The 27,907-nt window shown below is 44.1% G+C and overlaps 1 protein-coding gene across 1 annotated transcript in view; it reads right to left on the reverse strand.

Moving 5' to 3' along the window:
* LOC115474784 (breakpoint cluster region protein-like) overlaps positions 1-27,907 on the reverse strand; it is a 262,364-nt gene that overhangs the window by 154,389 nt on the left and 80,068 nt on the right. The window contains 4 exon segments of the mRNA XM_030210439.1: positions 7,858-7,965; positions 8,532-8,581; positions 8,584-8,674; positions 8,676-8,705. Of these exon segments, the coding sequence (XP_030066299.1) occupies positions 7,858-7,965; positions 8,532-8,581; positions 8,584-8,674; positions 8,676-8,705 (279 nt within the window).

The raw sequence follows: 27,907 nt of genomic DNA on the forward strand, positions 1-27,907 counted from the left end.
CGTGGTTATTACAGATACGTGATTCAACAATTCCCATGAATGGGATGTGACTATACCGGGCTATAATCTTTTTAGAAAGGATAGAGAGGGCCGAAGGGGTGGAGGAGTGGCGCTGTATGTGAGAGACTATATCAGAGCGGCTGAAATGCGGGGCACCTAGGGAAAGGAAGAAGCTTTATGGATCGTCCTGGAAAGAGAAGATGGAACCTGTATCCACATGGGGGTTATCTACAGACCTCTGGCACAAATAGAGAAGCTAGACAAGGATCTGATAGAGGATATACAAAAGATTGGTATGAAAGTGGAGGTGCTACTGTTGGGAGATTTCAACTTGTCTGATGTGGATTGAAATGTTCCGTCCACGGAATCGGAACGAAGTAGGGAGATTGTGGACGCCTGTCAAAGTGCTTTGCTCAGACAAATGGTGACGGAACCCACGAGGGAAGGGTCAATGCTGGATCTAGTGTTCACAAATGGAGGAAGTGTTTCTAATATCCGGATGGGTGCCCACCTATGTAATAGTGATCATCACACCGTATGGTTTGATATAAGGGCGAAGGCACAGTGTAGACGCACAAAACTAAAAGTACTAGATTTCAGACGTACTGATTTTGATAAATGGGGGAATACCTGAGAAAAGGAGCTGTTGAAATGGGAAGGCATAGGAGAAGTGGAACATCAGTGGTGAAAGCTGAAGGCTGCTCTAAATATGGTGACTGATCTTTACGCGAGGAAAGTAAACAAAACCAAGAGAAACAGGAAGCCTATATGGTTTTCCAACTAAGTAGCTGAAAAAATAAGAGCAAAAGAGGCTTTGTTCAAGAAATACAAAGAACGCAATGAGAGAATCACAAAAAAGAGTATCGGATTAAACTCAAAGAAGCGAAGAGGGAAATACGGCTAGTGAAAATGCAATCGGAAGAAAAAAATGTCTAAAGATGTAAAGAGAGGTGACAAGACCTTTTTCAGATATATTGGAGAAAGGAAAAAAGATAGGAATGGAATTGCGAGACTGATAGATAATGAGAATGGTTATGTGGAAAGTGAGAAGGATAAACCCAGTGGCATACCAAGGGGGGGGCGGTGGGGGCAGTCCGCCCCTGGTGCACGCCGCTGGGGGGGGTGCCGCAGCGCGCGCTTGTCAGCTGAGTTCGCTGACTTCGCTGCAGCTCCCTCTGCCCCGGAACAGGTTACTTCCTGTTCCGGCCGGGGCAGAGGGAGCTGCAGCGAAGTTAGCAAAGTCAGCAAACTCAGCTGACAGGCACGCGCCGCGGCACCCCCCCCCCCCCCAGCGGCGTGCACCCGGGGGGGGGGGGGCCGCGCTGCACCCTGGGGGGGGGGCGCATTGGCGATCCGCCCCGGGTGTCATGCCGGCTAGGATCGCACTGGATAAACTGAATGTGCTAAACAATTACTTCTCTTCGGTGTTCACAGAGGAAAATCCTGGTGAAGGACCCCGGTTGGCTGCTGAAGGAATATTTGGGAATGGAGTGGATACTGCGCAGTTTACGGAAGAAAGAGTTTATAAACAGCTGGAGATTCTGAAGGTGGACAAAGCTATGGGGCCGGATGGGATATATCCCAGGATACTGAGAGAGCTCAGGGAGGTCCTGGCGGGACCTCTTAAAGATTTATTTAATAGATCTTTAGAGACAGGAGAGGTTCCGCGAGATTGGAGACAAGCGGATGTGGTCCCTCTTCACAAAAGTGGAGCCAGGGAAGATGTGGGAAACTACAGACCAGTAAGTCTCACGTCGGTGGTGGGAAAAGTAATGGAGTCGCTGCTGAAAGAAAGGATAGTTAACTTTTTAGAAGACAACGGGTTACAGGACCCGAGGCAACATGGCTTTACCAAAGGAAAATCCTGCCAAACGAATCTCATTGACTTCTTTGACTGGGTGACAAAAGAAATGGATGAAGGCCATGTGCTAGATGTAATCTACTTGGATTTCAGCAAAGCCTTTGATACGGTCCCCCACAGAAGACTCGTGAATAAGCTGAAAGAACCGAAAGTGGTGAACTGGATAGAAAATTGGTTGACCCACAGGTGGCAGAGGGTGGTGGTAAATGGAATCCGCTAGGAGGAAAGGATGGTGAGCAGTGGGGTTCCTCAAGGGTCGGTGCTGGGGCCCATTTTGTTTAATATATTGTGAGAGATATTGCTGAAGGGTTGAAAGGAAAGGTTTTGCCTTTTTGCGGATGACACAAAGATAGCCAATAGAGTGGATACCCTGGAGGGAGTAGAAACGATGAGAAGGGATCTCTGAAAGTTAGAAGAATGGTTGAGGGTCTGGCAGTTAAAATTTAATGCAATCTGTAGGGATCTCTTATATTTAAAACTGGTGTATTAATACAATTGCAACAATAATTCCACCAGTCAATACTCTTTATTATAGCTGTTCAATATATTTTTAAATAATTTTTATATTGCAGTGCTCAGACTATACTAACGTGCCATATACCATATATTGTGGTGTTGGCCTGCAGCATTTACCATCATTGCACCAGCCCTACCTCCCTCCTAACGTACAATTCCATTGTATTAAGCCGCTGTCATTTAAAGCACTGGTTGTATATAGATATGGTCACTTATCTGGGAATGGCTTTAAACTGCCAACAGTAGTTAAAATTTAATGCCAAGAAGTGCAGAGTGATGCATTTGGGGTGTAGAAACCCAAAAGAGAGATACAGAATAGGACGGGAGAGATTAGCCAGCTTGACTCAGGAGAGAGACCTTGGGGTGTTGGTGTCGGAGGATATGAAAGTGAAGAAACAATGTGACAAGGCGACAGCCATGGCTAGAAGGATGCTAGGCTGTATAGAGAGAGGTATCAGCAGAAGAAAGGAGGTGTTGATGCCTCTCTACAAGTCGTTGGTGAGGCCCCACTTGGAATATTGTGTTCAGTTTTGGAGGCTGTATCTGGCTAAAGATGTAAAAAGACTGGAAGCGGTGCAAAGAAAAGCTACAAAAATGGTATGGGATTTGCGTTGCAAACCGTACGAGGAGAGACTTGCCGACCTGAACATGTATACCTTGGAGGAAAGGACACAGGGGTGACATGGTACAGATGTTCAAATATTTGAAAGGTATTAATCCACATACAAACCTTTTCTGGAGACGGGAAAGTGGTAGAACTAGAGGACATGAATTGAGGTTGCAGGGGTGCAGACTCAGGAGTAGTGTCAGGAAGTATTTTTTCATGGAGAGGGTGGTGGATATGTGGAATACCCTCCGCGGGAGGTGGTGGAGATGAAAACGGTAATGGAATTCAAACATGCATGGGATAAATACAAAGGAATCCTGTTTAGAGGGAATGGATCTATGGAATCTTAGCGGACATTGGGTGGCGACGCCGGTATTTGGAGAATAAAACTGGTGCAGGGCAGACTTCTACGGTCTGTGCCCTGAGAAAGGCAGGGACAAATCAAGCTCTGATATACATATAAAGTATTACATACCATGTAAAATGAGTTTATCTTGTTGGGCAGACTGGATGGACCGTTCAGGTCTTTATCTGCCGTCATTTACTATGTTACTATGGATAGGCGCAAGGCAAGCCTATTGCTATGTGCCAATCCTTTAGTAAAAGAGCCCCTAAGTTTGTACTTGAGGAAATGGAGTGTTAAATGACTTGCTCAGGGCCACAAGCAGTCTTAGTGGGATTTGAACCCTGGTCTCTGGTTCATAGCCTGCTGCTCTAATCACAAGGCTACTGCTCCACAGCTCACTGGGGGGGGGGGAACCAGGGACCATTTTCTGGGGGTTTGGGGGGGCTGAAGACCCACCGGACCTCCAGCCCTCCCTGAAACCTCGTGGGGGGTGGGATCATCGGGGGGGGGACCGGAGGTCCGCCGGATCTCCAGCCCCCTGTTGGCAGGTTTGCTTGAGGGGGAACGGGGGCCTGCCAGCATGCAACTGCATGCTGGACATAGGGCTCACCATTTCTCTCCAATGATCTGCAAGCCCTAACACCAGCTCGGAGCTGGCGTAGGGTTTGCCGTGGGCAGCGACCCAAATTTTGGCGTGCTGACTGCTGATTATCGGCGATGGATGCGCTAAGCTCTGTTTAGCATGCATTTGCATGCTACTTGCGCAAAGAGCCCTCGAGCACGTTGTTTCACGCGCTCGAGGGCTCTGATCATAAGGCAGTAGCAAACGCCAGCGCTAGTATGGCGCTAACAACCTCTAGCGCCGGCGTTTGCTTTTCATCATCTGCCTGTTTGTGTTTGAAGGAAATGAAAAAGTGCTGAGTTAGCAAACAAGGGTGTGATTAATAAATTATGGGCGATTTGCTAGATGGACAGAGTATTGGTGATGTGGCAGAATAAACTGCAGACATATCTAAGAGGTGGGGCATCACATGAAAAGTAGCAAAAACTGTGAACATCCCAAATAGACCCAGAATACTAACGGACTAAAGAAAGCTATATCAAGTTAGTGAATTTGGGACAGCCTGAAGATGAGATAATATGCTCAGAATGGGACAAATTGGAAAGGGTGTGGATTTGAGGAGGAGAGAAGCTGGGTGATAAAGAGAGAAAGAGGGAGGAAACAGGTCTGGATCCATGTTGTATTACTTCTTTATTTTAGCACAGGTTTGTACATGGTTCAACCTAAAAAATGCATGGAAAAAACCCCCACTGGCTGCCACAAGCTGTATGTCAGCCTGTTAGTGATTTGCTAGGCCTTCAATTAATCAGGTGAATGTAATGTGATATAATTACAGTATATTTCAAATATAATTTGAATCTTTCAAAAAGGTGGTAAATAATCCAAATAAATAAATAAATAATGTGATAGGATTCTTGTATCCCACCAACTCCCACTATAGTGGTTCAAAGTGGGTAACAAAAACAGTGAATTAAATGTAAATAGTAGAAATGAGTAAAGAAAAAAGAAACTAACCAACATTTGTTGAAAAGACGAGTCTAAATTTTTATGGAAAGAAAAATAAGAAAAATATGAACGGAGAACAAAAGGGAGGGACATAAGCCTGATAACAAAAGGAATCCTCCAAGACGTTTTAAACGTAACACCTGAAAAAGAAAGTAGAAATAAACAAAATAGATCTCTGGCTCATGAAATACTACAAGTAGGGAAAATAACAAAAAATTAAAAGATAAACATGAAGGCAAGTACTCTGACCCTTCAACAAACATGGGCTCCTACTACTATTACTACTTGACATTTCTAAAGCGCTACTAGGGTTACACAGCGCTGTACAATTTAACATAGAAGGACAGTCCCTGCTCAAAGGAGCTTACAATCTAAAGGACAAATGTACAGTCAGTCAAATAGAGGCAGTCTAGATTTCCTGAAAGGTATAAGGTTAGGTGCCGAAAGCAACATTGAAGAGGTGGGCTTTGAGCAAGGATTTGGAAGATGGGTAGGGAGGGGGCTTGGCGTAAGGGCTCAGGAAGTTTATTCCAAGCATAGGGTGAGGCGAGGCAGAATGAGCGGAGCCTGGAGTTGGCGGTGGTGGCTCCTCTAAGCAGCTGTCAAATACTGTAGCACAGAATGCTTAATCTTGGAACTATTAGTTGTTGGATACCTTCTGATGAAGAAATCGAAACAAAGGGGTCCCTTATCGAGGATTAAGCATTTTGTGTTACAGTATTGTTACAAGATTTTGGAGTTTCATGGCTGGATTGAATGAATGGAAATCAATATTTGAAGTTCCTGGATGTGTACAAACAGCTAAGTGACTTTATTACTGTGCACAGTCCTATTCGAGATTTTACAGCTTATTGATAGACAATAACTGAGAGGAGATTTGCTGCTATTATTAAGCTTTAATGCTGGATGCCCAATTTTTTTGTTACAATAGTTTTTCTCTTCCTGAATGGGAGTTGTTTTCTGTTGTGGCTTTTTTCAGAACACCATGAGAAACCTATGATAAGACCCTATGTTGGAAGGCCATCTCTATAGGCATTCCTGGGCTTCGTTTTTATACATATGTAAACCGTTCTGTTTTGCAGTAGCAATAAGATACGGTATATAAATTAACATAAATAAATAAATTTGTTAATTAATTTGATTAAAACAGCGCATTTTCTCCTCCATTATGTCTGGAGCAAAATTAGTGTTTTATTATAGCTTTTTTTTTTTTTTTTTGCTCTCCAAATTTTTGGATTTTTGATTGTTATCACTCAATAAGAAATATACCTGAGGAGTGGCCTAGTGGTTAGAGCACCAGTCTTGAAATCAAGAGGTAGCCAGTTCAAATCCCACTGCTGCTCCTTGTGAACTTGGACAAGTCACTTAACCCTGCATTACCTCAGGTACAAACTTTGATTGTGAGCCCTCCTGGGACAGAGAAATATCCAGTGTACCTGAATGTAACTCACCTTGAGCTACTACTGAGGCATGAGTAAAATCTAAATAAATACCTGAAAGTCATATCAGCCATAAAATTATAGTACTTGCCCTTCTTAAAATGTCTGCCAATCACTGACTGCTACAAAATGTAAAGGTTGAGGCAGCACCTGAAGTGTTTGGCAAAACATATTGAGCATCTTTAAATTGGCATCACACAGAACTTGGACAAGGAGTAGAAATGCTTTGATTACAGTGTGCCAACTTCAGCGGAACTGGTGGCACAAGAGTCACTGTCACGAGCTTAGGCAAGCCAGCAGTGCCAAAGCATAACCTCCACAACCTTCTAGTCAGTCTTCTCCTGAGGGTACAGGACTGTACTATTGCACCTTCTGTTTCACCTGCCTGAACTGAAATGAGAAAGTGGACTGGTCCCATATTGATCACAATACCCACAGAGATCTGGAAACCATGAGAACCAGAAAATAAAGAGCACAGAGAAGGTAACCAGACCTGCTACATCAAGCTAGATGAGCAACTGTCAGATCAAAGTCATCTTTAAAGTGCAAAATGGCTCTGGAGCACAGCCAGTATCTTTCTATACACCTCATTTGTCCCCAGAAGACCCAACAGTATGACATGCAGATGAAAGCTACAGGCCCCATGTGGCCTTCTTAGAAGAAGAACAGAGCTGCAGCTGTATGCCTTTATTATTTGCACCTTTGCCGGAGACAAAGAATTGAAAGAGGAAGAATAAAAAGGAATGCACTCTCAAAAAAAAAAAAAAAAAACATAAGCAGCAGCCTGCATCTGAGTACTAGTGTGTATCTATCAGCAGAAGCACAGTCTGTGCTTACTCTTCCACCTCACAAGGGCAGCACTCTAGCCAGATTTTACTTCCTCATTAGAAAATGTACCTCACCTCCAGTCATAAAGCTAAATACTGGCTAAAATATAATCCATTTTGCTGCATCAGAAATAATCCAGATGCAGATCATTAGCATGTGTTTCCATGTTCATTGTGCTAAGATTAGCAGAGTGATTTATTTCAAGTTTAACATAGACTTTGTACATTAAAACTCTTGTAACATTAAGTTTATATTAGCACATAAAAAAATCTGTGCTTGAAACCAAAGCATGCAACTGTACTAGGAACTGCACAACTTATTATATCAGCCGTTAAATCATAATCCTTCCCCACTCACAGCCTCTAAAGGGTCTTTTACTAAGCCATGGTAGCGTTTTTAGCTCGCGGAAGAAATCAGCTGGCAGTAAACACTGAGATGCCCTTTATATTCCTACGGGCATCTCAGCATTTATCGCCAGCTGATTTCTACCATGAGTTACAAATGCTATCGTGCTTAGTAAAAGACCTCCTAAAAATCAAAACCACTCACAAGCTATTATTCACAAATTTCTCTAAATTTATGTCCCTATCTATAAGAAGGGTAACGTGGGTGCAAAATCTCAAATGACTACTGGTAGAGCGGGTGTAATGTATGTTCTTGGTTTTCCTTTTAACCAGGATATTCAAGTCTTACCGCTGCCAGGTTTTGGAAACGCTCGTCAGAACTGTTGCATTTTCTTACTGTCTGTAGTGAGAGCTGATGATTGCTTATAAAAGCACGATATATGCCAAGCTGCTTAACCTGTATGAAGAGATGGAGTGAAGAAGTGAGCAAAAGAGAGCTCAAACCCTGCAAAAGAGTCCAAATCAGTTTTCACTTTATTGACTTCACCTACTGCAAGAAGTCACATTTATTCACATCCTCTGGCCTCATTCACTGCAGGAAAATCTTATTCAAAATCTCTAATTATTTTCGGGTATCCAGTTTTGGTATACCAGGTTTGACAAAGAGGTTGCTCAGCAGCACTTTACATGCGATTTCTCAGACAGCAGACAAATAACTGTTTGTCACTTGCTCTGCTAGATTACTTTTTGTATTGAAAATCAATAGATCCCTGACGCAGGCCTCTACGGCCGAAACACAAATCATGTCGGGTTGCTTTTATTGATTCAAAATAAAGACCTTGTTTAGGAAAACACCCATTTGTGAGAGGACTTTTTTGGATCCACTGTCTGTTGGTTTTGGAAAATCTTAGTCTACATACAACTGGGCCACATCCACTGCAATGAAATCTACTTCATCACTAGCCTCAGACATGGAAATGGTGTGTCACTAATCCCTCTCATTATAGATTGCATTTCCTTTACCAATCTCTGGAATAGGTGTCCCACCAGCTGCTGCTCTTGACTCTGCCTAGGCCCTGGTAGAATTGTTGGTGAAGCTCCAGTAGCTCTGGCACCTGGAAGAATATGGTCTGAACCTGCAGAGTGCTTAGGACAGGCTGAGAGCTGGAGGGCAGCCATCTTTAGAGGTTTCATCAGCTAAATCAGCAATTAGAGGAAAAGAGGTTATAAGACATTCTTCTATGTAATACACTTACATATACTAAGAAAAATCCATAGATGTTAGAGTACATGAACTTGAGATTCCTGGCTCTCCGTTTTTCTTGAACCCTCATCTCCGTCCCTCATTCTTGGAGACTTGAACATACACGCTGATAACCCATCCGACTCTTACGCTTCTCAGTTCCTCACTCTGACTTCCTCCTTCAACCTACAACTGAGCTCCACCACCCCTACTCACCAAACTGGCCATTGTCTTGATCTCGTCCTCTCCTCTACCTGCTCACCCTCAATTTCTGCGCCTCAGCTCTTCCTCAGACCATCACCTGATCACCTTCACACTTCATCACCATCCCCCTCAGTCCTGCCCAACACTAACCACTACCTCCAGGAATCTCCAAGCTGTTGACCATTCCACATTATCCTCTAGTATCTCTAATCTCCTCCCTTCCATCTTGTCCTCCGAATCTGTCGACAAGGCGTCTCCACTTACAATACCACTCTCTCCTCTTCCCTGGATACCCTTGCACCATCCATCTCCTGTCCCACAAGGCGTACTAATCCCCAGCCCTGGCTGACCCCGTGCGTCCGATACCTTCGTTCCTGCGCCCGATCGACTGAACGCCTCTGGAGGAAATCTCGCACCTATACCAATTTCATTCATTATAAATTCATGCTATCCTCTTTCCAGGCCTCCCTATTCCTTGCCAAACAGGATTATTATACCCAATTGACTAATTCTCTCAGCTCTAACCCTCATCGTCTCTTTGCCACCCTTAACTCCCTCCTCAAAGTGCCCTCCGCTCCCCCCCACTCTCTCCTCAATCACTGGCTGACTACCTCCACGACAAAGTGCAAAAGATCAACCTCGAATTCACCACAAGCTTCCTCCTCCTCTTCACCCTTTAACCCACTCCCCCAACCAACCAACCCAGGCCTCCTTCTCTTTTCCTGGTATCACCGAGGAGGAAACCACCCCCTTCTTTCCTCCTCGAAATGCACCACCTGTTCTTCTGATCCCATCCCCACCAACTTACTTAACACCATCTCTCCTACAGTCAACCCCCCCCCCCCCCCATCTGTCATATCCTCAACCTCTCTCTCTTCACTGCAACTGTCCCTGACACCTTCAAGCATGCTGGAGTCACACCATTCCTCAAAAACCTTCACTAGACCCTACCTGTCCCTCCAACTACCGCCCCATTTCCCTCCTGCCCTTCCTCTCCAAGTTACTTGAACGCGCCGTTCACAGCTGTTGCCTTGATTTTCTGTCCTCTCATGCCATCCTCAATCCGCTTCAATCCAGCTTTTGCCCTCTACACTCGACAGAAATGGCACTATCTAAAGTCTGTAATGACCTGTTCCTTGCCAAATCCAAAGGTCATTACTCCATCCTCATCCTCCTCGACCTATCCGCCGCTTTTGACACTGTCAATCACAACTTACTTCTTGCTACACTGTCCTCATTTGGATTCCAGGGCTCTGTCCTCTCCTGGTTCTCCTCTTATCTCTCCCCCGCACCTTCAGAGTACATTCTCATGGATCTTCCTCCACCCCTATCCCGCTCTCTGTTGGAGTTCCTCAGGGATCTGTCCTTGGACCCCTTCTTTTTTCAATCTACACCTCTTCCCTGGGCTCGCTGATCTCATCCCATGGTTTCCAATATCATCTTTATGCTGACGACACCCAGCTTTCTCTCCACACCAGATATCACTGCGGAAACCCAGTCCAAAGTATCAGCCTGCCTATCTGACATTGCTGCCTGGATGTCCAACCGCCACCTGAAACTGAACATGGCTAAGACCGAACTTATTGTCTTTCCACCCAAACCACTTCTCCTCTCCCTCCACTCTATATCTCAGTTGATAACACCCTCATCCTCCCCGTCTCATCTGCCCGCAACTTCGGAGTCATCTTCGACTCCCCTCTCCTCTCTGCGCATATCCAGCAGATAGCCAAGACCTGTTGCTTCTTTCTCTATAACATCAGCAAAATTCGTCCTTTCCTCTCTGAGCACACCACCCGAACACTTGTCCACTCTCTCATTACCTCTTGCCTTGACTACTGCAACGTACTCCTCACTGGCCTCCCACTTAGCCATCTATCCCCCCTTCAATCCGTTCAGAACTCTGCTGCACGTCTTATCTTCCAGGACCGATATGCCCATATCACCCCTCTCCTCAAGTCACTTCACTGGCTTCCGATCAGATACCGCATACAGTTCAAGCTTCTCCTACTTACCTACAATTGCACTCGATCTGCAGCCCCTCATTACCTCTCTACCCTCATCTCCCCTTACGTTCCTACCCAAAACCTCCGCTCACAGGTCAAATCCCTCCTCTCAGTACCCTTCTCCACCACTGCCAACTCCAGGCTCCACCCTTTCTGCCTCGCCTTACCCTATGCTTGGAATAAACTCCCTGAGCCCATACGCCAAGCCCCCTCCCTGCCCATCTTCAAATCCTTACTCAAAGCCCACCTCTTCAATGTCGCCTTCGGTACATAACCATTATACCTCCATTCAGGATATCTAGACTGCCCCAACTTGACATTCCGTCCTTTAGATTGTAAGCTCCTTTGAGCAGGGACTATCTTCTTTGTTAAACTGTACAGCGTTGCGTAACCCTAGTAGCCAGGGCCGGTCCTAGGGTTTCTGGCGCCCTCCTGCAGCCTATTAGTCAGCGCCCCTACCCATCCAGGGGCGGGATCACTATGGCTCCGCCCCTACAGTAGTCACACCCCTTTTACTAGCCATGGCATCATTGAAAATATTACACCTGTCTTCCCTTTCCTCCATCCATGTCCAACAATTCTCTCCCTGCCCTCCCCTCCATCCACCCATGTCCAGCAACTCCCCTGCCCTCCATCCATCTATTCATCCATATCCAGCAATTCTCCTCTCCCCAGCTGCACCCCTCCATCCATCCATATTCAGCAATTCTCCTCTCTCTCCCCTGCCCTCCCCTCCATGTCCAGCAATTTCTCCTCTCTCCCTGGGCCCTGCCCTCCCATCCATGTCCATCCTTGTCCATCGATGCTCCTCTCTCCCCTTCCCTCCTCCATCCCTCCATATCCAGCAATTCTCCTCCCTCCCCTCCATGTCCAGCAATTTCTCCTCTCTCCCTGGGCCCTGCCCTCCCATCCATGTCCATCGATTAATGCTCCTCTCTCCCCTGCCCTCCGCTCCCATGTCCACCTGCCTGCCCTCTTCTCTGGTTTAAATCTTGTGTTTAAATTTACTTCCGACGTCACAGCAGCTGCATAGCATCAGTGAAAGCGCTGCTGCCGACATCTCCCAGCCTTCCCTTTGCTCGTTCCCTCAGAGTCCTGCCTTCTTCTGACGTCATTTCCTTGTGAGGGCGGGACACTGAGAGGGAACGAACGAGCGAAGGGAAAGCTAGAGACGTCGGGCAGCAGCGCTTTCACTGACGCTATGCAGCTGCTGTGACGTCGGAGGTAAATTTAAATACAAGATTTAAATGCCCCTGGGCGGCGCGGGTACAGGAGCAGAAAACCGAAGGCAGGGCTGCTGTCGGGGTCCGGAAGCTGAGGTAAGCGGCGAGGGTAAACATGGCGTGGTGGCGCCCTCCAGAGGTCGGCGCCCTCCTGCCATGCTTACCTCGCTTACTGGGTTGGACCGGCCCTGCTAGTAGCGCTTTAGAAATGTCAAGTAGTAGTAGTAGATTACATTTGTCAAAGGTTCCTTCTTTAGAAATTTAGACATGGTTTCAAAAAGTTAATAACTGGATAATTCTAAAAGTGATTCAATCAAAATTATCAAAACTTGCAAAGAAATCAGTTTCCACATGAACCAACATAGATAATGATGACGTAGCAATGAAGTGTTTGAATGATTGAAGGTCACTACTAGCCATAGGAGCCAACTTTTCAAAATTATTGGGGGTGCTAAGCCCAGTGGAAATAACCCCTCCCTAGACACATACAAGGAATTTTCTCAATATTGGGAGTGCTCAAGCACCCACAGAGTCGGCTCCTATGCTACTAGCTGTGTGCACTTGTGAAACCTACAGAGGACACAAAAGTAAACATTTTTGGGAATGTGCATTTCTGATTCTCTGCCTTCACTGCTGCAACAAAAATTAGTTAACACTTCAAGAGAGGAAGCTCATAGCTACACACCACAAGGAGAGGGTGAAAGCTTGTTGTGGTCATCTGAGGCTGTTTGTTAAACTAACATGAGTCACTAAAAGAGAAAACTCTAGTCCTTAGAGAAGTGTAATTACAGCTATACTAGCAAATATGGCATATCCCACCACTGGACCAGAAATATAAGAGAGAGGCCCATGTAGTCAAGGTTTTTCTCCTATTTTGTGACAATATGAAAAATGCATAATTCATAGGGCCTATAATCAGATACAATAGTTACCACAAAAACACTGTAATTCTTGTTCTGTTTTCTTCTTTTTCTTCTTTCATAACTTAAAGTGTATTAATTCAGCAACATGCAGTACATAAGTATTGCCATACTGGGAAAGACCAAAGGTCCATCAAGCCCAGCATCCTGTTTCCAACAGTGGCTGATCCAGGTCACAAATACTGTCAAGATCCCCAAAAAGTACAAAACATTCTGCTGCTTATCCCAGAAATAGTGGATTTTCCCCAAGTCCGTTTAATAATGGTCTATGGACTTTTTCTTTAGGAAGCCGTCCAAACCTTTTTAAACTCCACTAAGCTAACCGCCTTTACCACATTCTCTGGCAACGAATTCCAGAGTTTAATTACATGTTGAGTGAAGAAATATTTTCTCCAATTCGTTTTAAATTTACTACATGTAGCTTCATCGCATTCCACAGTCCTAGTATGTTGGGAAAGCGTAAACAGACTCTTCACATCTACCCGTTCCACTCCACTCATTATTTTATAGACCTCTATCATATCTCCCCAGCCGCCTTTTCTCCAAGCTGAAGAGCCCTAGCCACTTTAGCCTTTCTTCATAGGGAAGGAAAGGCTTAATGGCACATAATGCCAATGTAATAAAGATTTTAAACTAAAACTAAAGTTAAGAGGAAACAAGATAAAGAAAGAAAGAAAGAAAGAAAGACCCAACTAATGAAGCAGGCTGCCCAAATGTGCTTTCCTGTGCAGTTGCAGAAAGAACATTCTGGGTCCCTGCTCCAGAAAGGTGCCAAAGAAATCTGAATAGGTGGTGGTCTATTCCAGGAAAGTAGCCCAATAGAATTGAAGTCTTAGCTTTTGGAGGGAAGTGTAAAACTCTGAGTTCAGACAGGAGCATAGTTTTCTTCCCCCGAAGTGGTCCAGGAAAGAGCATGTAGAACTACAGGAGATGGGCTACACTATTAGGGGGGGCCCATCTGAGCCTTGGCTCCCTGCTCTAGGGGACTAAGGGAAAAATATAAAAGCACAGGGATTGTCCCCAGGGCATACTGAAAGGAGAGAGGCCTGTTCCCAAAAAAGATTAAACTAATCGGAGTTGCCAGTCTGATCCACAGTTGTCCCCTGAGGCACAAAATGCCAAGAGAAGAGGAGGAAACACTTGATAAATCTCTTAAACAGTCCAAACAATTCTCAATAGCAGGGGTACCAGAATCAAAATAAGTCAACCCAGCGCTAACCACATTTTATTGAATGTAAACAGCTTGTGCGCTTATACGGACCTCAGAGGTGACTCACCTACCTCATTATTGGTCCAAAATCTTTACTAATAATCTCATAATATTAAAAAAAATGCTCAATATATCTCTACAAATTATATCACTTAATAATGGTTGTGGGTCCCATTATTAAGATGTGATATAATTTGTAGAGATAAAGTGAGCATGTAAAATATATTGTGAGATTATGTGATACAAATGAAATCAAACATAGCCTCCAAATCATGAACTCATGGGCTAATACATGTCAACTAAAACTCAACGCAGAAAAAACACAATGTCTCATCTTATCACAATATAACACAAACAAACCCACAACTATAAACACCCCAGACTACACCCTCCCTGTTTGATAGCCTGAAAATTCTCGGAGTTACAATTGACCAAAATCTCACACAAGAAAGCCATGCGAAAAATACAGCAAAGAAAATGTTCCATTCAATGTGGAAACTCAAAAGAGTAAAACCATTCTTCCCAAGGGAAATATTCCGCAGCCTGGTACAATCAATGGTGCTAAGCCACCTAGATTATTGCAATTCCATCTATACCGGCAAAGAACAAATCATAAAGAAACTCCAAAGTGCCCAAAATACGGCAGCCAGACTCATATTTGGAAATACGAAAGCGCCAAACCCCTAAGAGAAAAACTACACTGGCTCCCACTTAAAGAACGTATTGCATTCAAAATTTGCACCCTGGTTCATAAAATCATTCACATGTAGCTGCCCCCCTTCATCCCTAAGGGTTATGGCAGTGATGTACAGTTGTGGGGAGTGGGTTTTGGGGGGGATTTGGGGGGCTCAGCACCCAAGGTAAGGGAGCTATGCACCTGGGAGCTATTTTGAAGTCCACTGCAGTGCCCCCTAGGGTGCCCGGTTGGTGTCCTGGCATGTCAGGGGAACCAGTGCACTACAAATGCTGGCTCCTCCCATGACCAAATGCCTTGGATTTGGCCGGGTTTGAGATGGCCGGCATTAGTTTCCATTATTGGCGAAAGCCGATGCCAGCCATCTCAAACCCAGCCATCTCTGACATTTGGCCGGCCCCAACCGTATTATTGAAATGAAAGATGGCCGGCCATCTTTTTTGATAATACGGTTCAGGACTGCTCTTAGTGGCGCCGGCCAAATAGATGGCCGCCCATATAGATGGCTGGCGCTGTTCGATTATGCCCCTCTTTATCACTTATGAACTTTAATGCAATACCACTTTGTATTTCCATTCTGGAAATGGCGATCGCCATTACGGCATAATGTAAGCCACATTGAGCCTACAAATAGGTGGGAAAATGTGGGATACAAATGCAACAAATAATATAATAATACCTTTTTGTTAGACTAAATACGTTTTTTGACTAGATTTTGGAGGCCAAGACTTCCTTCCTCAGTTTAAGTAAACTATTCTGACCTAACGAAGGAGGTTTAGGCCTCTGAAAGCTAGTCAAAAAATGTATTAACTTAGTCCAATAAAAAGATATCACCTTATTTTTCTAGTTTATTTTTATATATTCATTTTTAATTTAGTGAGTGGAATGTATCACTTTTTAAATTGTACGTATGCTAACTTTAGTTTACACAGAACAGAAGGAAATGTATCACAATTTCTATTTCTCTGGTGGTACACTGCATGCAGAGTCCGGCTTCTTGGGTTTTCAGTTTAATGTGGTCTACATAGTTCTATTTTTAGTTTGTGGTTACTTCTTCCATACTAGATGAAGGTTTGCCTATGTTGTATTTGTGAAAGAGACCAGTTATTCTGATAGCATTGAATGTCTGTGTAGAATTGATCTGTACTAATCAAGTTTGTTTAGTAGGTAAAGTTCTAGCGCCCACTGATATGGTTCAGTTCCTTCCTTTCAAACCGTTTTTATAAGGTTGTTACGGATTCCTCTACATTCTCCTTACATCCGCAGACCTGTGGTGTTCCCCAGGGTTCTGTTTTATCCCCACGTCTCTTTAATTTGTTTCTTTGTCCTCTTGCTACTGTTATTCAGTCAACGGGCATCTCCTGTTATTTTTAGGCTGATGACATTCTGCTGATTTTCCCTACTAACTCTTTTCTCCCACTTTCAGCCCTCTGTAAGATTGTTTAAACTTAGTCACTACATGACTTTCTAAGCACAAACTGGTCATAAATAAACAAACAAAAAAAAAAAACCAAAACAGTAGCCTGGTGGTTTATAGGAGGCCTTCAAACCCCAAGTTTTCCTCTATGTCTTTTTAGGGCAGATATCCAACTAGACTTTTTCTGTTACTTAGGAGTTATCCTCAACTCTTACCTCTCTTTCTCCATTCAGATATCCAATATATGTAAGACTGGTTTTTTTGTCATCTTTCAGCATCTATGTTGGCTAGTTTTCTCATCCTTTGGCAACTACACTCAGTTAGATGGTATTTTGACCATGAGACTTTTCAATTACATTTCTTTGACCACCAGACTTGATTATTGTGACGTGGAGGGGCATAATCGAAAGGGACGCCCAAGTTTTGTTGAGAACGTACTCGAAAAAATCCCGATGGAGGGGTAGGGAAACCCGTATTATCGAAACAAGATGGACGTCCATCTTTCGTTTTGATAATACGGTCAGGGATGCCCTAATCTTGAAATTCAGGTCATCCTTAGAGATGGTGTCCCTAGACTTGGTCATTTCTGATTTTCGGTGATAATGGAAACCAAGGACGCCCATTTCAGAAACAACCAAATGCAAGCCCTTTGGGCATGAGAGGAGCCAGCATTTGTAGTGCACTGGTCCCCCTGACATGCCAGGACAGCAACTGGGCACCCTAAGGGGCACTGCAGTGGACTTCATAAAATGCTCCCAGGAACATAGCTCCCTTACCTTGTCTGCTGAGCCCCCAAACCCCCCTAAAACCCACTACCCACAACTGTACACCACTACCATAGCCCTTACGGGTGAAGGGAGGCAGCTAGATGTGGGTACAGTGGGTTTCTGGTGGGTTTTGGAGGGCTCGCTGTTTCCTCCACAAACATAACAGGTAGGGAGGGGGATGGGCCTGGGTCCTCCTGCCTGGAGTGCACTGCACCCACTAAAACTGCTCCAGTTACCTGCATACTGCTGTGATGGAGCTGAGTATGACATCTGAGGCTGGCATAGAGGCTGGCAAAAAATATTTTTAAAGATGTTTTTTGAGGGTGGGAGGGGGTTAGTGACCACTGGGGGAGTAAGGGGAGGTCATCCCCGATTCTCTCCGGTGGTCATTTGGTCATTTCGGCCACCTTTTTGTGCCTTGGTCGTAAGAAAAACAGGACTAGGTAAAGTCGTCCAAGTGCTTGTCAGGGACGCCCTTTTTTTCCCTTATGGGTCAAGGACGTCCATGTGTTAGGTACGCCAAAGTCCCGCCTTCGCCTCCATACGCCCCCTTGAACTTTGGCTGTCCCTGCAATGGAAAGCAGTTGGGGACGTCCAAAATCGGCTTTCGTTTATACCAATTTGGACGACCCTGTGAGAAGGATGTCCATCTTCCGATTTGTGTCGAAAGATAGACGTCCTTGTCTTTCGAAAATGAGCCTGATAGTGGGCCCGATATTCAGACCACATGAGTTATCTGAGCTGATTCCCATGGTTGGCGCTGAGCCCAGATATTCCGCCAAGCCGATATTCAGCACTGGCTGGTTTAAGTTGAAACAACAAAAAGTCAGTCCCAAAAATGTGAAAATCTGGCGACACAACCAAAAGGACAGAAGTAGAGCACTACGCAGCAAATTGACAAAATGGGTTAAATAAATTTAAATACATTTTTAAAGAGTGCAGTGGGGAGTTCAGTATAAGCTGTACATACCGCCGAGCAAAACTTCACTGAGTCAAACCGCCTCACTGAGTCAAACTGCCCCAAGAACAGCTCACTTGAAAAGCTCTATACATGATGAAACACTCCCCAACCAGCACCCCGAATTTTCAATTCAGTGAATAAATACACAGTGCAATGTGAAATCACTACCAAATAAAACCTAATAATAAGTTCTACTAATGTCTTGTGTCGCCAGAGTTCACCTAGAGGAGGAACAAAACAAACTCCTGATGATTGAATGAAGGGAAATTCTATTGCTTCATTTACTCAAATCCACACTGGAATATAGAGAAACAAACAGGAGCGTACTTATCTGGAAATTTATCATAATTTTACCGTAATTCTGTCGCTCACACTCTTAAGTTACCAAACGTTGCTGACTACCTAGTAAATCAAGGTGCAGTAAAAGCTCCCCTTTTACCACACCTTGATAACTCCCCCCCCCCCCCCCATGAAGACTAAAGGTACATTATTGAGGAGTAAGGGGTTCAACAAATGTCCAGTCTGCAAAGAGGAATGAAAGATGCATGAGTTTGAAAGACAGAGCAATGCTTAGAGGACACAAAAGCTGTACATCCTTTAAAACTTCCCTTTTGCAGTTGTTTGATTCTGTTCCTATGAACTATTTGCCTTATTTTCCTCTACCTTCTTTTATATATATTTTTTGCAGTACTGGACAGCCCAATAAATGGGGATTTTTCTTATAATTAAGAACAGTCTCCCAGCTACATTTTTACTTTTGACTTTACTGTGCTAACTGCTAATTTTAAGCCTGACATTAGGGTACCCTTTAATAATGCTTGTGTATTAAGGGCCCCTTTTATGAAGGAGCAGTAAAAGGGGGCCTCGGTGCACAGCAAACCTGTGCACTGCCACCACTACAAGGACCCTTTTACTGCTGCTTGGTAAAAGGGGCCCTTAATATACAAACACTATTAAAGGTTTCCCAACGTCAGGCCCTGTGGTGGTACTGGAACATGGGTTTACTGAGTACTGAGGCCCCCTTTTACCTCTGCCGGAAAAAGAAATTCCAGGTAGGGGTAAGTGAAAAACTTGCCACACGGCCATTTCCTGGTGTATCTCTTACCACCTCCTATTTAGGAGGCGGTAGGGGCTCCACAGATAGCTCAACGGTTACCGGCCAGTACACGGCTCTGCCCGATTACCGCTGGGCATGCCTCCGACACTAGAAAATATGAAAGTATTTTCTAGCACCTTAGTTGCCACACACCAGAAGCCAGAACTACCACCGGACTCTTGAGCAAGTCAGTTGGTAGGCCTGATTTGGTGCACAGCAACACAGTGCTATATGTACCACTGCTTTGTAAAAGGGCCCCTATGAGAGATTTTGGGAGATCTGATTTGTTATAGTCGCAGACCTTAACTAACTGGTTTGTGGACCAGCCTCCAAACTGTTCTTCAGCCCTATTAATCAACACTAACCTCAAGCCATATTGTCAAAATTTCAAAGATGAAGAAGAGAGGATAATGGTTAGGAATTATCTGAATATAATTATGCCACTGTATGGGTCTTTGTTATGACTGCACGTTAAGGGGTAAATTCAATACAGGTTGCTAAACACTAGGAGCCAAAAAACTGGACGCTAAGCTAGTATTGTATAACGGCAGAGTTGCATGCTAAATCTGTTATAGATTACTAGCATATGTCTGCAGTTCTGCGCCAAACTTTAGGCATGATCATTTATGCCATGTGTATGGCTGGCTTAAATGGTGATACTTAAATGCGGCAGTTGGGTGCATAAATGCAACTATTCTATAAGGTGTATTCAAGAATAGTTAGAACTCTCTTGACATGCCCATGCGCCTCCCGTGTTAATGCCCCTTTTATATTTGCATGTGAGAAAAGTTAGGTGCGCTGTGTATAGAATAGGGGTGTAAGTCTGTTAACGCGTGCAAAGGCAAATTAGTGCCAACTAGTGTTTGTTAATGTCAATTGTTAGTATTTTTGCCAGTTTAGGGGCCCATTTACAAAGCGGTGGTAAGCCCAACGTGGGCTTACTACTCGCTCTTTCAGGACTACCGCTGGCCCAACGCAGTTGCCAGCAGTAGTCCTGCCCTGAGTGCAGGGACGTAGCCAGATGGGCAGTTTTGGGTGGGCCTGAACCTAAGGTGGGCATGGGCATGGAATTCACCCCCCCCCGGCCCCCCTCTGGTTTGCTCCTCTCTCCACCCCTCCTTGCCCACAAACCCCAAATATTAACAGCCAGCACTCTTCCAAACGGCAGCTGGCAGCACTTGCCTCAAACTGATGCTGCTGCCGACAGGCCGTGCATGCTCAGTGCTTTTACATGTGTGAAAACTGAGGACGTGCAGAAGGGCTGGTCAGCGTCAGCTCAAGGAAAGTACTGCTGGCTGTCCAAGAAGAGAAAATCTTCAGCTGGCAAGGTTTGGGGATCCCAACCAGCCACAGCAAGAGTGTCACAGTTTTGGATGGGCCTGAGTCCAAAGTGGGTGGGTTCTGGCACACCCAGGCCCACCTGTGGCTACGCCACTGCCTGAGTGTGCACCATTTCTGGAAGAAAAAGAAAACCCCCAGAAATGGCATCGCCACACATTGCCCGGTTACCGCCGGGTTACCGTGGGAGCCTTATCGCCACCTTACTGGGTGGCGGTAAGGGCTCCCTGTTGCATGGCCATGTGGTAAGAGATCTTTATACCCACTGCGGTAAAAAGGGCCCTGGCATATGGGAAAAATGGCCCTGCCACTATAGCAGGGACCTTTTTCCAGCAGCTTGGTAAAAAACCCTTAGTGCTAACTTATTAATTAAGTTATAGGTGCCACTGACCCTATTCTGTAACTGCGCACCTAAATTTGGGCAGCATTTATAGACTTTGGGAGTAAGTATTCTGTGCAGTTCTGGTAGCCCCATCTCAAAAAAGATATAGTAGAACTGGAAAAGTTTCAGAGAAGGGCAATAAAAGTGATAAAGGGGATAGAATGCCTCCATTATGAAGGAAGGTTAGAGATTTTCAGCTTGGAGAATTTGTTTTTCATGCAGTGCATAATTAAAAGCTGTGGAATCGGTTGTCCAAAGATGTAGTCAAGGTGACCAACCTAATGGGAATCAAAAGAGGTTTGGACAAGTTCTTGAAGGACAAGTCTATAAAAATTATTAGTCAGATAGTCTTCTGAGTGCCATTGTTCATTATGAACTATGAGAAATATGTTCTTTTGGGATCTGGTGGGTGCTTGTGACCCAGTCTGCTGCTGGCTCAATGGACCTTGGTTTGACACAGCATGGTTTTCTTATTTTCGTGTGTAATAAGGAATGATTAGCTACTGTATATTCTGAATATTTAGGGCCCTGTTACTAAGATGCGCTAGCATTTTAGCGCACACTAAAAATTAGTGCACGCTAATGCTAAAGACATCCATAGGAATATAAGAATTAGCGCACCTACAGCGCGGCTTAGTAAACAGGGCCCTTAGTGTTATATGAACTTAGAAAATTTTCCACAAACTTGAAGATACAATTTTTAAGGTATAATGTTTTCTTCAGGTTCTACCTACCAAAGTGAGGGCTTCCAGTCCTTTCAGATACTGCCTTTCATAGTACATTATCCTTTCCAAGACCATCTTTCGTTTCTCCAAGAGTGATTCAGGTGAAGTCTCCTCCTGTAAAGGTATTAGGTAAGAACAATAGTGATGTCTGTATAATCCTACTCACCAATTCTATGCATAACTGCACTGAATCATTAACTACATCATGAATGTTAAAATGCCTTTACAGCTATTATAACCCCTAGGGCTCTCATCACATCCCTTAGCATCATTTACACACACTCAGGGTGGTAATTTCATGTGTACATCGGTATACATGCATAAAATGCCTCTTGTAAAATTGGCTCAGATGCACAAGCATGCACTACGACAAGTAGACAAGTAGTTCTATGTTTTCCAGTGTAGTCATGTTCGGTGGAGATCTTTGGATGGAGCACAGGAGTCACAACTTCACATATAAGTTATCAAATATACATCTATGTATGTACTTCAGCTGCATACATTATTCACCAGTTCCAGAGCATGGTGATACATTAGATACAATTTTGGCTGCTTTTGTGCTGGAATTTTATATAAAAACACAGAAGTACCTATGTGCCTTTCTAAAATAGGCTAAAAAAGAGGTGCTCACTAGGCAATTGATTATTTTTTAACATTTGTATCCCGCACTTTCCAAACTTATTTTGGTTCAATGTGGCTTACAATAGAAATTTTATATTAGTTAAGAACGAACACTCCACAAAAAATGAAATCAATTCCAAAATCTATTACTGTGGAGAATCACATTGAGGGGCATAATCGAACAGGGCGCCCAAGTTTTCCTGAGGGCTTTCTCGCAGGACGTCCCTGCGAAGGGGCAGGGAAACCCATATTATTGAAACAAGATGGGCAGCCATCTTTCATTTCAATAATACGTTTGGGGATGCCCAAATCTCAACATTTAGGTCGATCTTAGAGATGGTCGACATAAATGTTGAGATGGTCGACCTCACAGATGGTCGTCCCTGGTTTTCGGCGATAATGGAAACCAAGGACGTCCATCTCAAAAATGACCAAATCCAACTCATTTGGTCATGGGAGGAGCCAGCATTCGTAGTGCACTGGTCCCCCTGACATGCCAGGACACCAACCGGGCACCCTAGGGGGCACCACAGTGGGCCAACTGATGCACTAACTGAATGGGAAAAGCCCTTCCCTTAGCGATTTGGAAAGGAACGGGTGTGCATGAAGGAAATCGCATGCAAATGAGCTGCTCGCTGTTAGCTCATTTGCACACGGTTTCCTTCCTAAGAAGGGGAAGCCAGTGCAGAGCAGCCAAGCATAATGCATGGCTGCTCTGCGCATGCCAAAGATGGCTTCATACACGCAGACAAGCTGCATTTATAATAGCCGTCTACAACCTTAAATAAATTGCCATCTACATACTTTAAAAAATACAAGTCCAGGTGAAAATGTCCAAGTGCTTGTCAGGGATGCCTCTGTCCCTGTGACGGCCAGTTGAGGATGTCCAAAATGTGGATGTTTCTGTGAGAAGGACATTCATGCCTTTGCTATGCCTCCAGCACCCCTTTTATTTATTTAGACTTTGAGTCACAAGTAGCAGCAGTGGGATTTGAACTGGCCACCCCTGGATTGCAAGGCCACTGCTCTAACCACTAGGCCACTCCATTTCTTTCCCTTGAAATTTGGCTATCCCTGTTGGGGGGGGGGGCAGTTCAGGACGTCCAAAATGTTTGAACGAAGGATGTCCACGCCTTTGCTATGCCTCCACCGACACACACACACACCTCCCCTGAGGGACCTGCATACTGCTGCGATGGACCTGTATGATATTTGAGGCTGGCAAAAAAAAAATTTTAAGTTGTTTTTTTCAGGGTGGGAGGGGGTTAGTCACCACTGGGGGAGTCAGGGGAGGTCATCCCCGATTCCCTCCGGTGGTCATCTGGTCAATTCGGGCACCTTTTTGAGGCTTGGTCATAACAAAAAATGGACCAAGTAAGTCGGCCAAGTGCTCATCAGGGACGCCTTTCTTTTTCCATTATCGCTCGAGGATGCCTATCTGTTAGGCACGCCCCAGTCCCACTTTCGCTACACTTCCGACACGCCCCCAGGAACTTTGGTTGTCCCTGTGACGGAAAGCAGTTAGGGATGCCCAAAATTGACTTTCGATTATGCCGATTTGGGCGACCCTGAGAGAAGGACGCCCATCTCCTGATTTGTGTCGAAAGATGGGCGCCCTTTTCTTTTGAAAATAAGTCTGATTGAGTGCTAAATATATTTCAATAATAAGATTGGAGGAAATCCTCAAAAATGTCTCCGGTACTCATAGAATTTTCCTAATATAGTATCCAGTAAGACACTAACTCATCATAGGTTGGAATAAAACCTCCAAATCCCAAATTTTGTTATTGCTTTATACAGTTCTTCTGCATGAAAACCTCCATTAGCATTGTAATTTGCTCTGTACTCAATGACAAGAAGCAATCTTATCTTTCTCTCCTGATGGGGTTCTGTTTTGCCCATAGCTTTCTCAAGGGGATAAATGTGCTGTATTATTATTTGTCATTGTGGAGCGAATTGGTTTTCCATGTGCTCTTGCACAATGCTGAGATGTGAGAAGGGGCCAGGGGGGGGGGCTTTTCCAAGCATGAGGATTGGGAGGGAGGTCCACTCATAACAGGGGAGAGTTGGGTCATGTTGAGGATGGGGTCTATAGATGGAGCGGGTGATGTTGGGGATGTGGTCAAACCATGTGGGGAGGGAGAGAAGGGTACTCAACCACATGTTCTACTGCTGCCCAGAAGTTATGTGGTACTGGCCAATATTCAGCCTGCACCAGCATAGCTAAGTGAGCAGTCAATCCTATCTACCCACTTAGCTATACAGACAACAGCATAAAATATTGCCGACACCTGCTTATCTGTCGGCTCCTCCCCAACTCTAGCCCCATAATGCTGTTTATCTGCCTGGCTCAAGATAGCTATTAGTGCCGATATTTAGTTGAACTGCCTGGTTAACTGCCACTGAATATCAGCAGTCAGCGCACCAAGTGCAATTTTAGCGAGCAGGAGCCTCTCATGTCCGCTTAAATTACTTTACTTTGTATTTTCACCACAAAATTCTTTTTTCTTCTTTTGTTGTCGAGCCATTTGATTTTCCTAATTATGTGGTTACCAGTCTCTAGTTTCTGGTTTCCTTTTTTTTCAACTTTATTTTTATAGTCAACTGTCTTCAAAATCACATACAGTAACTTTATACAGTACTTTAGGTTCTCAGTAAAGTATTCATTACAAATATTATGACCTGTATCAGTGGAGGAGTAGCCTAGTGGTTAGTGCAGTGGACGTTGATCCTGGGGAACTGAGTTCAATTCCCACTGCAGCTCCTTGTGTCTCTGGGCAAGTCACTTAACCCTCCATTGCCCCTGGTACAAAATAAGTACCTGAATATATGTACACCAATTTGAAAGTAGTTGCAAAAACCTCAGAAAGGTGGTATATCAACTCCCATTTCCCCTTTCCTGTTCCTGATAATTGAACTTAATTATTGGCATTAATTAGAATTTACATGCACAAATGCCTAAGTGTATTCTCTACTGTGATGCGTGTAATTCTAAGAAGTGGATCTAAAAAAGGGATGTGGCCATGGGCGTTCCTACAATTTACATGCAGCATTATAGAATATGCCCATTCCACGCATAATTTAAGCATCGGCATTTACACCAGGTTTTTGTTGGTGTAAATGGCTGCAACTAAATATAGTCGCAAAAAATGGGTGTTGAGTGTATTCTATAAACTACACCTAGATTTAGGAATATTCTATAAACCACATCTAAATTTCAGTGCGGTTTATAGAATACGCCTTGGTGTATTTTTTTCCGTGCCGATTTTTTTAGCTAACCGCCTTCACCACGTTCTCCGGCAACGAATTCCAGAGTTTAATTATGTGTTGGGTGAAGAAAAATTTTCTCCAATTTGTTTTAAATTTATTACACTGTAGTTTCATCGCATGCCCCCTAGTCCTAGTATTTTTGGAAAGCGTGAGCAAATGCTTCACATCCACCTGTTCCACTCCACTCAATATTTTATATACCTCTATCATGTCTCTCCTCCAAACTGAAAAGCCCTAGCATCCTTAGTCTTTCTTCATAGGGAAGTTGTCCCATCCCCCCTATCATTTTCGTCGCCCTTCGCTGCACCTTTTCCAATTCTACTATATCTTTCTTGAGATGCAGCGACCAGAATTGAACACAGTACTCAAGGTGCGGTCACACCATGGAGCGATACAACGGAATTATAACATCCTCACACCTGTTTTCCATACCTTTCCTAATGATACCCAACATTCTATTCGCTTTCCAAGCCGCAGCAGCACACTGAGCAGAAGGTTTCAGTGTATTATCGATGATGACACCCAGATCCCTTTCTTGGTCCGTAACTCCTAACGTGGAACATTGCATGACGTAGCTATAATTCGGGTTCTTTTTTCCCACATGTATCACCTTGCACTTGCTCACATTAAACATCATCTGCCATGTAGCTGCTCAGTCTCCCAGTCTCGTAAGGTCCTTCTGTAATTTTTCACAATCCTGTCGTGAGTTAACGACTTTGAATAACTTTGTGTCATCAGCAAATTTAATTACCTCGCTAGTTACTCCCATCTCTAAATCATTTATAAATATGTTAAAAAGCAGCGGTCCTAGCACAGACCCCTGAGGAACACCACTAACTACCCTTCTCCATTGTGAATACTGCCCATTTAACCCCACTCTCTGTTTCCTATCCTTCAACCAGTTTTTAATCCACAATAGGACATTTCCTCCTATCCCATGACCCTCTAATTTCCTCTGTAGCCTTTCATGAGGTACCTTGTCAAACACCTTTTGAAAATCCAGATACACAATGTCAAAAGGCTCCCCTTTGTCCACATGTTTGTTTACTCCTTCAAAGAATTGAAGTAAATTGGTCAGGCAAGATTTCCCCACACAAAAGCCATGCTGACTTGGTCTCAGTAATCCATGTCCTCGGATGTGCTCTGTAATTTTGTTTTTGATAATAGTCTCTACCATTTTCCCTGGCACCAACGTCAGACTCACCAGTCTATAATTTCCTGGATCTCCCCTGGAACCTTTTTAAAAAATCGGCGTTACATTAGCCACCCTCCAATCTTCCAGTACCACGCTCGATTTTAAGGATAAATTACATATCACTAACAGTAGCTCCGCAAGCTCATTTTTCAGTTCTATCAGTACTCTAGGATGAATACCATCCGGTCCAAGAGATTTGCTACTCTTCTTGCTGAACTGCCCCATTACGTCCTCCAGGTTTACCGTGAAGTCAGTAAGTTTCTCCGACTAGTCCACTTGAAATACCATTTCCGACATCATCAACATCTCCTGTGAGGGAGCATATCAGTGAATCCTTCCTTTGTGTGCCACTTTGTTGTCTTTGGCACCTAGAAATTTAAAAATTAGGATTTTAAATTACTCTTTTCTCAAACTTTTTTTTAATTTAGTGTTGCTATACCACAGACCTTCAAGATGTTTTATCCTCTTTTTATATTTTTGCTTTTAGTTTTCTTATTTTTAGTGGAAATGAGGAGAAGAATATTACATTGTCCTTGGCTTCAGGTGGATCTCACCTGTTGAGGGGCTGTAATGAGAGTTTTAGTATTCCTGTCATTGTGGGGAACAGGCAAATCAGGGATACTTGCCAGGTCTGTGGCAGATCTTTTTTAGTCTGAGGCCTAATCTTCATGCAGTCTTTGAGTTACCTTCAGATTTGTTAACTCCTGTCCCAGGCATTTATTTCAATGCTCATTCAGTTAAAAAAAGACACATTTTATTAGGGATGTTATTACAGAGTTGGATGTGGGATGGGTTTTTTTTCAGAAACATGGTTAACTAATTCTGATAATTATTTTTGTTGCATTTGCACCCCACATTTTCCCACCTATTTGCAAGCTCAATGTGGCTTACATAGTACCATCAAAGGCGTTTGCCCAGTTGGTTGATAACAAATACAAGGTTGAATAGTGATCGATTGAGGTATATGTGGGGGGTCAGAAGGGATGAGGTTTGTGTGTTGTCAAGTACGATCATAGTCATTCCGGGTGAAGAGATTTACGTGGGGTCATTGGAGTAGGCCTTTTTGAAGAGATTGGTTTTTAGTGATTGCCTGAAGTTCAGGTGGTCAAGGATTGTTTTCACAGCTTTTG

This window comes from Microcaecilia unicolor, chromosome 7 (genome assembly GCF_901765095.1).
Source record: "Microcaecilia unicolor chromosome 7, aMicUni1.1, whole genome shotgun sequence".
Taxonomy (NCBI): Eukaryota; Metazoa; Chordata; class Amphibia; order Gymnophiona; family Siphonopidae; genus Microcaecilia; species Microcaecilia unicolor.